The 14,873-nt window shown below is 43.1% G+C and overlaps 1 protein-coding gene across 2 annotated transcripts in view; it reads right to left on the bottom strand.

Moving 5' to 3' along the window:
* Positions 1-14,873, bottom strand: part of HELZ (helicase with zinc finger) — a 236,220-nt gene that overhangs the window by 85,122 nt on the left and 136,225 nt on the right. For both annotated transcript variants that reach the window (XM_060252939.1, XM_060252940.1), the window contains exon 18: positions 218-363. In XM_060252939.1, the coding sequence (XP_060108922.1) occupies positions 218-363 (146 nt within the window). The remainder of the gene's footprint in view (positions 1-217; positions 364-14,873) is intronic.

Raw genomic sequence — 14,873 nt, 5'->3', positions numbered from 1 at the left:
ATAAGCCAAAGTACTCTGTTCTGTTAAGCCTCAGAAGTTTCTTACTTGTTAACTTCCAACATACAAAAACAGTAGCATTTTATTATGCTATTAGGTGAATACATGTCTCTTTTCAACCACACTTAGGAGTGCAGTGCCAAAGATTTTTAAAGTGTTTTTATCGAACACTTGCACCAGGCAAGCAAAAGTGTGATACAGTGAAAAAGTTCACACCTACTTGATGATAGCTTCATGGGAGCGATAGTTCTCACACAGCAAGATCCTGCATGGGAATTCTGCAGGATAGTGTTCATAGAGACGATCAAGTAATGACACATGAAGATTTCTCTCTCTTGCAAATTCACTGTAGACAAAAGGACTGAGCTGTAACAGACAAAACCCAAACAATGTTATTTATTTGGGCTTATAACCGAATTGTATCATCAGTGCAACATATTATTTTATGCTGCCTTTCATGAAAACGAATAGTAAATCTATAGAAATGATATTAAATGTCTAAATCTAATATGAACAAAATAGTCTGACATTGTATTCTTAACTCATGTCTTGTGCCTACAGGCAACGAAATGACATGATTATTACTGGCTAAAGTTGCTGTGATTCCAAAGCACTGAAGTAATGTCAAAAAATGTTTATATTCAATTCTGTCAGGAGACAGAGAAGATAGAATACTTTTTCAGCCCCAAAATGAAGACCTGAGCACTCACATCTTGTATCTGGTAACTGCAATAATGCAGCATGTATCAGGATGAGCAGTCCAGTCTTACAGATCAGTTTATGTGCTAACACAAGGAGGGAGAAATACTTTTTGTCCTCCTTTCCCTTGCAAACCCTAAGCCTATCTGATCCCCACTGTTTCTCTATGTTTCTCGACTGACTCCCTCTTCCCCAGTAGTTGAGAGGAGAATTCAGCAACAGACAACTGCAAAAGATGCAGGAGATTCCAGTTATAACTTTTATTACTAGTGTTTGCTTCCCGGACAAGTTATATAGGCATAAACCAAAATGTGGGTCAAACTCAGTTTTTTAGTCTTACAGTTTTAAACTCAACATTTTAAAATCTTGTTCTTTTTGCTGCTGTTTGGGCATGCTGTATATCAATACATTCACAGTGTCAAATAAAATCTAAGCAATAGTCCTGTAGAGTTTAAAGACCATGTAAAGAACAGATTTGCATTACTAAGTGAATATGAACCAGAAGAACTATGAGTTAAAACAGAGATTTTATCAAGAAAGAATGAGCAAAGACTATTTCTGTAGCCAAAAGAAAAGCCTCACTGGATGACTGATTAAACTCTTAAAATGAGAAGCAAAAGTAAAAGGTGAGATGAACAGAATCAAAAGACTAAATGCCGCATTCCAGTGACTTGCACACAGAGACAAAAAGAACTATTATAATAACCAGTGTAAAGAAATAGAATAACAAAAAAAAAATGAAGAACAAGAGATTTGTTCCATGCGATCCAAGACAGCAAAGGCATGTTGAGGCATGATGAAAAGAAACATGGAAGTACATTAACTGAACAGTACAAAATTTTAAAAAGATGGGAATATGACACTGAAAAATGCTGTTTAAATTCCAATTCCCCAAAACAGGAGGCATCAAAGAATACAGCAACTATTGGACCATTACCTTAATTTCCCATGAGAGTAAAATGATGCCTACCCCTGAAGGGAAAAACAGCCACTCACTTGAGTCTGCTTCAGTATCCAATCATCTTTAAGAAGGGGGATGAAATGTTGGATGGAAACACAGCAGGACAGCAGTTCAATTCTGCCTCAGGGAGAGAGCAGTGAGAGCTCAGGTCTGGCTCAGGAAAAGAGCAGACAGACTGCAAGGTAGCTCTGTATGGTAGTATGGCAGAATGGTTTGGCTCTACTTCTGACAGAGCATAAAATACCCAGTTGTTAAGGCCTGTCTCTGGCAATGAGCAGACCTTGTGCTATTCAGTCTGATTCTTGGGAGAGAAGAAGAAGAGGAGATTGGATTTATACCCTGCCCTTTATTACCCAAAAAGAACCCCGTGGCGCAGAGTGTTAAAGCTGCAGTACTGCAGTCCTAAGCTCTGCTCACGACCAGAGTTCGATGCCCGGTGAAAGCTGGGTTTTCAGGTAGCCAGCTCAAGGTTGACTCAGCCTTCCATTCTTCCGAGGTTGGTAAAATGAGTACCCAGCTTGCTGGGGGGAAAGTATAGATGACTGGGAAAGGCTATGGCAAACTACCCCGAAAAAAGTCTGCTGTGAAAACGTGAACGCAACGTCACCCCAGAGTCGGAAGTGACTGGAGCTTGCACAGGGGACCTTTCCTTTTCCTTTATTACCCAAAGGAGTCTCAGAGCAGCTTACAATCTTATTTTGTTTCCTTTCCCCTGTACACAACAGACACCCTGTGAGGTAGGTGGAGCTGAGAGAGCTCTCCCAGAACTGCTCTTGAGCAGAACAGCTCTGTGAGAAAAACAGATTGCTTACCCGTAACTGATTATCTTTGAGTGGTCATTATGCATTCAAACCTGTGGGACTGACAGCACCTACACTGGCTTCGATGGTGATTGTAAAGCTCCAAGCAAGAATTTTCTTGCCCTGCCACTGAGCATGCCCAAGAACTCCGCTGTGCATGTCCAGAGGAGGGCACTAGCAAGTTAAGTCATACCTGGAGGCAGGTGCTGGCAGGGGTTGGTGTTAGCTGACTGTCCGATGATTGCTCGGCAATGTTGTCAGATGTCCAGTGCATAATGCCACACAAAAGTGTTATGATTTTTTGTTTTGCTGTTTTGCTGATCCTATGTAGTGGGACACCCTTCATAAAGACCACTGAGGTAGCCACAGCAATAGTCAGATGAGCCCTCATTGGGCCTGGGAGTGACTTTTTCGCTTGTAAGTAGCACAGCTTTATAGTTTCAACCAGCCATTTAGAAAGAGTGGGAAGAAACTTTGAGCCTTTGCTGTGGGTTTGCATAGGTGACGAAGAGATGTGATGATTTTTGGAAGGGGTGTGTTCTCTGGAGGTAGAACAGGACAGTTCTCCTGATGTCCAAGGAGTATAATCTCCATTCCTCATCAGTGGTTGGATATTTTTTTTGGGGGGGGGGGGTGAGAGAACTACTTCAGACTGGAGGTGGAACTATGAAACTACTTTGGGAAGGAAGTTGATGTTGGGGGTCAGGATGACATCCTCCATCGAAAATTGGAGATAAGGAGGGTCAGCTCGAAGTGCTGTAAGTTCAATGGCCCTCATTGCTGATGATATGGTGACTAGGAAGGCCATCTTCCAGGATAAAAGATGAAGATCACATTTTGCCAAAAGTTCAAAAGGTGGGTGAGTGTGGAGGAGTCCCTTAAGAAACCTTTTACTGCTTGGGTGGGAAAAAACTGAAAAGCCATTTATTGGTGCATGGTAGGCTGAAATGGCAGCTAGGTATACTCTCAGGGAGGAATGACTCATGCCTTTGTCCACCAAGGAAAGGAGAAAGGAGAATAAGTGTGAAAGGGGGGCTTCGTGAGGGGAAATTTGGGAGTCAACTAAGAATGACTGAAAGTTCCTCCATTTGTAGTAATAGGAAAGTCTGGTGGGGGACTTTCTGCTGTTCTCCATAATCTCCTGCACACATGCCGAGAATATGCCTAATTGATCAGCCATGCTGTCAGTTTCAGGTAGGTAATATTGTGGTAGAGAACAGTCCCTCTGTGACTGAGTAGAAGATCCAGGGCCAGCGGTAATTGGTGATAATGCCTTTGGGTGATGTGTAAGAGGGTTGGAAACCATGGTTGGCGAGGCCACCAAGGAGTCACCAGTATGCACTTCAGCTTGGCCTGGCATATCATCACCTGAATGATGAGTGGGATTGGAGTGAACAGGTAGCGAAAGAGTCATGACCATGGAAATAGGAGGCCATCTCCCATCGATAATGGGTCCATGACTTCCCTGGAGCAGAAACGTGGGCATTTCCTGTTCATTCTAGTTGCAAAAGCATCCACAGATGGGTGGCCCTATTTCTCAAAGACTGATGTTAAAGGCTGTTGAGCTCCCATTTGTGAAATACTGCACCCCCTCTGTTCAGAAAGTCTGCCTGACTGTTCAGGTCCCCCAGGAGGTGGGCCACAATTGATATACCTTTATCGATGCATAATGTCAAGAGGGCAACTGCGAGATAGCATAGTCTCCTGGACATGGTACCCTCTGGCCTGCTGATTTAGTTGAAGGCCATAGTATTGTCCGTAAGGATTGCAACCACTTTGTTCTGCAGAAGTTGGAGAAAGGACTGTAGGGCAAATTGGATAGTTAGAAATTCTAGGAGGTCGATGTGAGCGTTCCAGTGCCCCACAGAGATGCATTCATGGTAAGAGTTTCTGTTGGTGTTAAGAGGTGAAACAGGGTCCCAGCTAGTAGATTCTGATCCTTGTTCCACCAGGTCAGAGAGAGCAAGATGTGTTCTAGTAGTTGGGGGAGCCTCTGTGGGAAGTGTTTCTGTGGGTTCAACTGTCTCAGAAACCAAACTTGTAGTGGTCTCAATTTGAGCTTGGCGAAGACAATGACTGATGTAGTGGCTGCCATCAACCTCAGTAGACACTGGATGGTGTGGGCCACTGCTGACTAGCAAGAGGTGAACTCCTGAATCAGGTGTCAAATCGCTAGTGCTCTGGGTGGGGGAAGGAAGACCTTGGTTACAGTAAAGTCAAGGACTGCCCTGATGAACTGGACCCTCTGGGACAGAAGCAAGTTGAATTTCTTAAAGTTTACCTTGAGACCTACGTCTGATAACAGAAGCAGATCTTTTGTGCCAAGCTGGCCACCAGAAGTCAGTCATCTATATAAGGAAAACGGGTAATGCCTTGCAAAAGAGGACAGGCTACCACCACAACCACAGTCTTTGTAAACACTCTCGAAGCAGCAGAGATCCTGAAGGGGAACACAGTATATTGGTACTGGTTGTCCCCGACCGTGAACCTCAGGAATTGCCTATGGTCAGAGCAGATGTTTATATGAAAATATGCATCCTGAAGGTCGATGGTTGCCATCCATCAGTTCTTGAACAATAGAGGCAGGATTTCATTCAAAGTGGTCATGCAAAATTTTGGGTGGAAGATGAACGTGTTTAGAGCTTTTAAGTCCATGATTGGTCTGATTTCCCCATCATTCTTTGGTACAGTGAAGTAACGAGAGTCAAAGCCTTGATTTCATTCTGTCAGGGGAACTGGCTCTTGTTCCTTTGGTCAGGAGGGACTGAACCTCTTCCCTCAGAACCACAGAAGGATGAATGAAGACTACTCTCGTGGAGGGTGGAACAGTATGAAACTCGATTGCATACCCCTTGGCAATGATGGATAAAAGCCATCTGTCTGAAGTAAAGTTCTGCCAAGATGTTAGGTAGGGGTAGAGGTGGGTATTTGACAACTGGAGGCTGGGGTTTGATGGTCCAACTCGGGAAAAGTCAAAGGCTCAGTTTGGTCCCCTTGAAAGTTTTTGCCTTAGTCTGCTGCTGTAATCTAGGAATTTGGACTTAGATTGGTAAAATTATTGTTGTTTGTTCCTATAAGGGTGAGATTGTCAGGATTGGTCAGGGGAGCTTCTGCTAGATGAATGTCTGGGACCAGGATCTGGACCATGTTCAGAGGAAGCAGACACACTCATGTTCCTGGAAGCTTTAATGCTCTTATCTATGTCTTGCAAGACAGAATCGGTGGTGGTGTAGAACAGTTCTACACTGTCAAATGGGGGATCTTTGATGGCAGTTCTCATGTCCTGTGTGAGAGATGTGGAGCACAACCAGGAATGTCATCTGATTGCCACCGCAGAGGTAAGCATTTTCGCAAAGGTGTCTAGATTATGTTTAGTCAAGTTCACCTGCTGTTTGGAGACCAGCATCCTTTCCCTCTGGATCGTCTTAATTTTTGCTCTTCTGGGACAGAAGGGAGAAGTTCAGTGACAAGTCAAGTAGTTGACATTTTTGATGCCGAGAGCTGCGACTGAGTAAAATTTACTCCCGAAGGAGTCAAGTTTCTTCCCTTCCTTGTCCATGGGCGTTGAAGAAGTGTGGTGGCTCTTAGATGAAGATGTGTCAGCTAGAGAATTGGGTTTTGGGCAGCAGCATAAGGATTCAGCACCTGTCTCCTGCATTTTATACAAGTGATTTAAGAAGTGGAACGATTTAGGTGTGGAGGCAGGTATCTCCCAGTGAGCTTTGGCAGCCTGAAGTAAGATGTTTGTCATCGATAAGGCAACTGCAGTAGAAGTGTCCTTCTAGACGATGTCAAAAACCAGATCAGTGACCTCTGGCTGGGGTTGCACAATAGAAAGGCTAAGAGTGGTGGCCATTCTGTGGATTAGCTCGCTGTATGACTTCGTTTTCTGATAGAGAGATAGGATGATCTTCCCCCACCGGCATCGGGGGTGCTGGGGTGGCAGAGTTTGGATCTGTGGAGTTGAAGTCCAACTCATCAGCTGATGCGTTGGCCATGTCCCTGGGATAGGAGTGGTTTGATTCCAAAGGGGACAGTGGAAAAGGTGGTTTGGCCAGTAATGTTGGTTTGTCTAGTCGTTTGTGTTTGTGTTTCTTAGGTGCTGGTTTTGGCTCCATTGGTGCAGAAAGGGAAGAGTGTTGGTCCCATTCGTAGGGATGTTGAGGAGGAAGCCACAGGAAGTAAGGTTGGCAAGAGCCACAGAGCTAGTGGAGCTGTCTCTGATCCCATAGATGAATTCTCGGTGGAGATGACCACCAAGGTGGATACCGATCTTCTGGAAGACTGGGGTATTGAGGTTGATAAGGGTCCTTAGGAGCCGTGGGAGAAGCCTTCTGGTGAGGGGGTTCTGGAGCCAGTGGGTCAGGATTCAGGGTACTGGTGCCGCTGATCAACTCAGATCCCAAAGAGTGAGAGCTTTGTGTGTGAGATCAATCTCATTGGCATCTGAGTCAATATCAGTGTGGATGGCACCAGTTGCTTGCATCTGTACCAGGGAGTTCATCCGTCGAATCAGGGACTGGAGGATTTTCAAGGGCATTGAAGCAGAGATGGATGGATAGAGCTTGACAAGCGTTTTCTTTTGGAGTGGAAGTTCTTGCTGCTGTTGGATCTATGATGTTTGTTCTTCCGCTTCTTGATGGGGGAAGTGGAAGAGGATTTAGAAGTTGTCAACGGATCATTCTGAGGTTTATTGACATCAACATCGATGCTGATGCCAATGGGGTTGGATTAGAAGGTATTGTGAGGCATGGAGAGGCAACCACCAATGCCAAAGTAGCCTTAGGCACCGATTTTCGTAGGGATTTTCATTTGGTTCAGCATTTTCGGGGGAGCAAGAGCTGATTCAGCAAGAGCAGTGCGGAGTTGAGCAGCAGCAGTTTCTCCAAGTTTGTTTTCCAAATTTTAAACAGTGCGGGCATGTGTCTGTGTGGTGTCCTTCCCCCAGACAAAAAAGGCAATGAGAATATCCATGTGTAGCCAAGAGTTTGCTCCTGCAGCAGGAACAGTATTTAAAACACCCCCACATAGGCTAAGGACCCAGTGGTGGTGGGGAAAACCACAAAGGGAAGGGAAAGGAATTTGGAGACCTAAAACTAACTATGCTAAACTAACTATCCTAAGCCAAACTATATGAACTTTTTTGTTTGTTTGTTTAGAAATAGAAGAAGAGGAAAGTTTACCAACCAGAGCAGTGGGAGAAATGTCCAAATGCACGTACAATCAAGAAGGAACTAGAAGGATCCTGGCGCCCTCCTATGATCATGTGCAGTGGAGTTCCCAGGCATGCTCAGTGGTAGAGTGCGAAAATCCTCGCTTGGAGCTTTACAATCACCCTTTAAGCCAGTGCAGGCACTGTCAATCCCACAGGAGTGAAGCACAGAGACCACAAAGAAGATCTTGTGACTGACTCAAGGTCACATCAGCAGGTGCATGTGGAGAAGTGAAGAATCAAACCCAGTTCTCACAGATAAGAGTCCATGCACCTAACCACTACACCAAACTGGTTGTCCAGAGGGCAGATTGGTATGCGGGTGGAATCCTGTGTGTTTGTTTGGTAGCTAATTGATAAAACCTGGTAGCTAACTGATAAATCCCTATTTATGCTCATAAGTATTAAAGAAAATTGCAACTACTCTCTAAATTGATATGCCTCAGACAAGTTTCTCTTTTGTCCATCTGGAGACCTGAGCTGCTGATCTGCTTCTTAAAATCCACTTGCAAATACATAAATCTTCTTTGTTGTTAATATATAATTCCTGTCTCAGTTACCTCCATATTCTGCTTGTGAACCACAAAACTTACCTCACAGCAGCAAACGCAAAGCCTAGGAACTCGCTACTTTTAGAGCACCAGGTATCTGAAGGGAAGGATTACAGTTTAAAATAAACCTGGGTTCCCCCCAAATCATAAGAATGTGTGTCTCCTCAGTTGACAGAAGCAGCCTGTCATACATACAACAAAGACTGTCATCATATATGGAATGGGAAGTGCCGGATGTTCAGGCTTGATTCAGAAATGGAAGAGGCACTGGAGATCATATTGCAAATTTACCTTGGTTGCTGTACAAGAGAATTTCAGAAGAAAATCATCTTGTGTTTCATAGATTTTGACTGTGTGGATCATGAACAGTTACGTTTGGTTTTAAAATAAATGGATGTGCTACAACATCTGATTGTTTTTATGTGCAACCTGTACTCCAGGACAAGAAGCCACTGCTGGAACAGAATATGAAGACAGATAATGGTTTCTAATTGGCAAAAGTGTCAGATAAGAATGTATTTTATCTTCCTATCTCTTCAATCGGTATGCAAAACTTATGAGGAAAGGTGGAATGAATGCTGATGGAAGGAACATTAACAATTTGAGATATGCAGATGACACATTACTGGAAGAAAATGATGAAGACATGAAAGGACTCGTGATGAAGATTAAAGCAGAAAGTGCCAAAGAGGGATTACATCTGAACTTCAAGAAGACTTTCCCCTAGATTGAACAACCTGAAGTCTATGTATCCTTTAAATAAACTCTATTTGTCAGATGTACAGAAATGATATAGCAAAAATAGAGCAACATCCACCATGCAATTTTTTAGCTTGCAAGAAAATAACAAATTTTAATTTCTGAACACTGAGAAAACTTGCAAGTGCCTAATCCAAGAAGTACTATATCTATCATGGGAGTGATGGGACTTTTTCAAATAGCAACAATACTAAACAGCATGAAATATGCAATCTGGTAGGTGAGAACAAAAAACACATCTGTGGTTTTCTGAAGGAATATTTCTGAACTCTCACATCATTTCAGCTGGGTTAAAAGCTTGTCTAAATATGGGAATTATCAAATAATAAGAATCTGGAGAGTAAAAGCATCCCTAAACATGCTATAATGTAGAGGAGAGCATTTATGTTTAGAATTAGTAATTAACAAAACCCAGTCTCTTTTAAAAATCTTTTCATTGGATGAATATAAGGATTCTATTTAGCAGTGATTTCCTTATTAAAACTCGCTTTGCAAATAGGGAGTCTAATTTTGACTCAACTTTCCACTCTAGCCTGGATAAAAGTCTTGAGGAAGACCAACTCTAGCTGAATTACCAACAAGGTGATACAACAAGGAACAGCAAGGCAATTGTGAGAAAATTTCAGCAAGATTCTATCAAATAATTGTAGGGGACCGGTAACCAATACTGAAATAGCATAGATTATCATTGGCAAAATTGCTGCATGTTAAATTTTTAAGGGCAGATATATATCATGCCTCTTTAGAGTGAAACAACAATCTCAAGGTGGATAACCATGAATGAAGTTATTGAATAACTGATTTAATATTCATGGTCCATGAAAGACTATAGTTAAAATAAACTCCAAGATATTTTAAATGACTGATAAATTCAATACAGTTGCCATCAATTTTCCAGGGTTTCTTGATTTTTCTATTCTTTGAAAAAATAACTTTGATTTATCAAAATTAATTTCTAGAAGTTGACAGAAACAATTGCCACACAAATCCTTAATCAATTTTCAGATAGAGGCACAACTTAACAGAACAAGATCATCTGCATAAAGGAGCACAGAAACAGAATGAACAGAGGGATGAAACTAGGGATGACTAGAAAACTCAGCTCGAGGGATAAAATCATTGAAATACAAATTTAAAAAAAGGGGGCGAGAACACACCCATGGTTAATGCCCTTACCAATTTTATAGGCTGCAACCAAGGAGAATTTCAAGGATGTATATAGACAACTTTGTCAGAGTAAAGGTTTCTGACTAGGATTAATAGTTTATTGGGAACTGATATAGAATTAAGTTTATTCCACATTAAATTATGTGGTACAGAATCAAAAGCCTGGCAAAGATCCTTAAATATCAGGTGCCATTTTACTTTTAATGTGCTTTTGTGTAACAGAAGATTAAATAAAGTAGTACTGTATACATGAATGTTTTCTTCTAAAATTAAAGTGTGCTAGATTCAAGATGCCATATTTGTCCTCCCTATTTGCACATTTCCTACCCAACCCTAAACAAACAAACAAACAAATTAAAAACTTTTTTTATTGACTAACCCTGCACTTGTTTCTCCCTTGTTTCTCCTTCTTCCACTTCTGCCGACTACATTCTTTTTCTTCCTCTCATAAATTAGCACACTGAGTAAATCAATGCACCAAACCAATCTTCACACAGAGAAAAGAAAAAAAGGAAGGTGGAAAAGAAAGTCAAGCCTCCACCCACCCCACCCCAAGCTTGAGAAACAACAGGGAGTTAATGCTGCTGAGACCAGAGACACAGTCAAACATAGCCAAACTCAGCCAATGGTGTTAACAGCCAATAAATAACAATGGAAGAAGCAGAATGACAAAAGAAAGAGATAACAAGTTTGGCTAAAATAGATAAAACAAAACCCCTGACATGGAGGACAAGGTTAAGGCATCCGATTATGTCACACTGGAAACATCAAAAAGACAAAAGTAAGGACGACTGTGGAATCACACAGCTTTAAGTTTGATAAAGAAATTTAAATTGTTTAAGATCTTCTGTTCCTTGGCACCATCATTAACCAAAAAGGAAGACTGCAACCAAGGTGTCAAAAGGCAACTGAAACTGGGAGGGCAGCCATGAAGGAGCTAGAAAAGATTTAGTGTAAGGATGTGTCACTGGTGCTCAAGGTCAAGTTAATTCATGCCATATATTCCCCATTACTATGCATGGGTGTGAAAGTTGGACAATGAAGAAAGCTCACAGGTAGAAAGTGGATTCCTTTAAAATGTGGTGTTGGAGAAGAGTTTTACGAATACCATGGCATAGACCACCAAAAAGACAAGTGTGTTCTAGACCAAATCAAGCCTGAACTGAAAGCTAAAATGAGCAAACTGAGGCTATCATACTTTGGGCAGATTATGAGAAGGCAAGACTGACTGGAAGGGCCAGTGCCAGGCTTTTTGGCACCCTAGGAAAGGCTACCTACTGTGCCCCCCCCTCAACCAATTAAAAAAGAAATGTAGCTTGGCCCAGTGAGGATCCGGGGGAAGACAACAGAGCAAACCTTAGTATTGTTGGATAAAGCCACCAATTGCAAGTTGCAATGAGCCAAGGTGCTTCCAAAATCAGTGCTGTGAGACGCCACCCAAAGAGCCCTTGGGATTTCAAGAGAGATTTGGCCTCTGGAACCTGCATTTCAGATTTTGGGGGGCATGTATCTGGACTGAACCTTAGAATCATAGAATTATAGAGTTGGAAGGGACCTCCACGGTCAACTAGTCCAGCCCCCTGCACAATACAGGAAACTCAAAAATACCTCCCCCTAAATTCACAGGATCTTCATTGCTGTAAGATGGCCATCTAGCCTCTGTTTATCTGTGGAAAGGCACTCACCTTTCCTTATTTGTGGAATGGCACTTACCATCAGTTTGTGGCAAGAGCCAGTTGTACACAGGCAGATTGGCCAGCACGCGTACTGTCATGGCCCCCTCTCATGTACACAAACTGTTCCTGAAAAAGTTTTACCATTCAGAAGTTGTGTGCCTGCACAGGAAAGTTCAACCCTTGAATAAAGTCAGGAGGCTGGGGCAGGCTTTATTCAGCTGAATATCCTCAATGCCCCCAGTAGGGGTCAGTCACCAGATGTTACCATGACTTCTAGGTGCAGACACAAATGCACATAAAAATGCCCCCCAAAAAACCCTCCCTTGGCTTAGCGTATGAACGCTTGTTCTTGACGTGTATGTATTTGTGTGTACTTGCAACCACTGAAGCCCATGGAGCTGAGACACATTTGGTCTTGTACAAACACCACCACAATCACAGTGAACATCATCAGCTTTGGACCTCTACAGCATCCATTACCCAGCGATCTGGATAAGGGAGATACAGATAGCTGTGTATCATTTTTCTGCTGATAGTCAAACCCTGTCAAGAAACTGACTTTTTTGTCATGCTTTGTATGTAAGTATTTGTCTGCATCCATGACTGTAAAGTTGTGAACTGCCATTGCCATGCTTTTAAGTGGCTGTAGAGTCTGTATTCATTTGATTGGGAGTCTTGAGACATTGATTAGCAGCAGAATGCACTTTTAAAATTGTTTCCACCTGGGAACTGTCAATCCAGACTTACAGATAGCGATCTGAGCATGCCAGCAAGTTTGACAATTCAGCGTCTAGACTGTCTGAACTTAACTGTTTGATTACTCAGGCATGGTGATAGGTTATTCAATTTAACAACAGACAGCCAATTGAGGATATAAGGAGGCTCAGTAACACAGAGACATAAAGAAGCTGAGAACTCTTGTGAAGAGGACATTCTGCACCAGAGGCATTTGTTTGTGTTTACAACCAAGCGGAGAAGGACCCAGCAACCAAGAGCTCTGCAGAAGGCTAGATACGCTGCAAGAGGACTTAGTGGAAAGGCTAGAGGTCGGAATCCTTCACAGGAAGGTTTGATGCCTCTGTAAACTTCCACTATGCTAGAGTAAAACCATGCTGCTAAGGAACTTATCTGCAAGTAACCTTGAGATAGGCTGTCAGTCAGTAACAAATGGTTAGCTAAGGATAGTCCAGAGAAGTTTATTAATTTATTGTGTTCCTTTGTTGCCTGTACACTCTATTCCCCTACTTGGTTGTTTTTTTATTCTTTTATCCTTTTCCTGAAAATAAACTTATATTCTTATGTTTTAATTGGAAATTTAACTGGTCCTCTATGCTGGCATAAATGTGGTAAACTCAGTCTTGCTACCAGATAAAAAGAACCCTGTTCAGTTAATTGGCCTGTTTTTCTAAAAATCTAATGTGGCATGCCCCCAGATACCCGCAATGTTGTGACAAACCCAAAACTACAAATGATGTGGCCTTGGAGCTTTACATAAAGACAGAAGAGCATGGGAGGAGGAGGACTGCATCCTGTATGCCCCCAAGTGGATAAGGGATCTCTAGTGGCCACTCTTTGGCTCTGGTTCATGAGAAAGAATTTGCCCAATTCCAACCCACTGCCCCCCAGGCCCCTCCTGGAACAAGGTATATTGTCCACTGTGCCAAGAAAGGGCAGCAGAGAGATCCAGGAGGAGCCACAGGGAGGAGGCCCAGCCTTTGCCTACCTGGAACAGACTCTTTAAAACTATTCACTGCATTCTAGAACTGTTTAATCCTAGCTCCCTGTCAAAAGCACTCTGGAGCCAACATTGCTCTCTTCTTCCAGAACTGGAAGCCTTATTTCCCCACACACACACACACACCAGCCAATGACCTACTTCTGAGTAAACACTCCTGGGATCCAGCTGCAAGGCTCCCCCCCACACCCCGCTGCAGATCTGAAGCCCTCCCTGTTTTCTTCGGCAATTCAATAGCAATGTTTGAGACGAGGGGAGGGTGGAGTAACAGCGAAGTAGTGGTGGTGAGGTGGCAAAACGAACTCGATTGCATAACCTAGGCGGATTATGGTGAGCACCCAAGAGTCCGTGGTGATTGAGCTCCAAGTTGGATAGAACGGGAGAAGACGTGTTTGATAGCAGGGATTCAGCTGTTGAGTGAGATGCAGAGGGGAGTCAAAGAGACTGCTTGGCTGATTGAGAAGACTTCTTTGTCTGCTGAGAGCGTGGCCTCTGTTGGAAGAGTTGCTTTTGTTGGGGGGATATCCTCTTCCAGTAATCGGATTGCTTAGGAGAGTGTTGACGCCTCTGAAAAGATGGTCTCCAGGGCTTAGGTCGACTGAACTGCTGGGAGGCTGGCTGAGAGACTCCAAGGCGCTTCGCCCTCTTGCGGCCGTCATCTACCGAAGTGTGGACTTCATCAGTGGATGAATGAAAGAGGCCAAGACCATCAAAAGGTAGGTCTTTGATTTTTTGTTTAATATCGGGTTGCAAGTTGGTTGACCTCAGCCAGGCGTGTCGACCCAATGCCACTGATGAAGCGAACGCTCTAGATGAGCAGGAAACGGCATGTCTGATGGTGTTAATCTGCTGTTTCGAAACTCGTGATAGCTCAGAGACTAAATTAGATGCAGCTCTCTGAGAAGTCTCAGGCAGAGAAGGAATGAGAAGAGTAAATTGGTTGGCGAGATTAAATGTATATGCTGCAAAATAAGCCAAGTAATTATTAAGCTTGGAATTAGTAGAGGCATGGTTGTAAATCTTGCGAGCCAAGATGTCCAACTTCCGGCCCTCACGGTCGAGAGGAGTAGGGTGCCTGGATGGTTTGGCTTTAGTCACTGAGTGCACGATTATGGAGTTTGGAGCAGGATGGGAGGCTAAAAATTTAGAATCAGGAGCATGTACTCTGTACAGGGAGTCAAAGCTCTTCGAAGTAGGTGGAATCGAAGCAGGTTTGTCCCAGGCCTGAACCAAATCGTGGACTATGTCAGAAACCTTGGGTGAGTCAGAAGGAAGAGCAACATTCAAGGCTTCAGCCATGGCAGTAATCAGGTTAA

The sequence above is a fragment of the Heteronotia binoei genome, chromosome 13 (genome assembly GCF_032191835.1).
Source record: "Heteronotia binoei isolate CCM8104 ecotype False Entrance Well chromosome 13, APGP_CSIRO_Hbin_v1, whole genome shotgun sequence".
NCBI classification, from domain to species: domain Eukaryota; kingdom Metazoa; phylum Chordata; class Lepidosauria; order Squamata; family Gekkonidae; genus Heteronotia; species Heteronotia binoei.
Note: the sequence above shows the minus strand (reverse complement) of the source record. Positions and strands in the feature narration are given on the sequence as shown.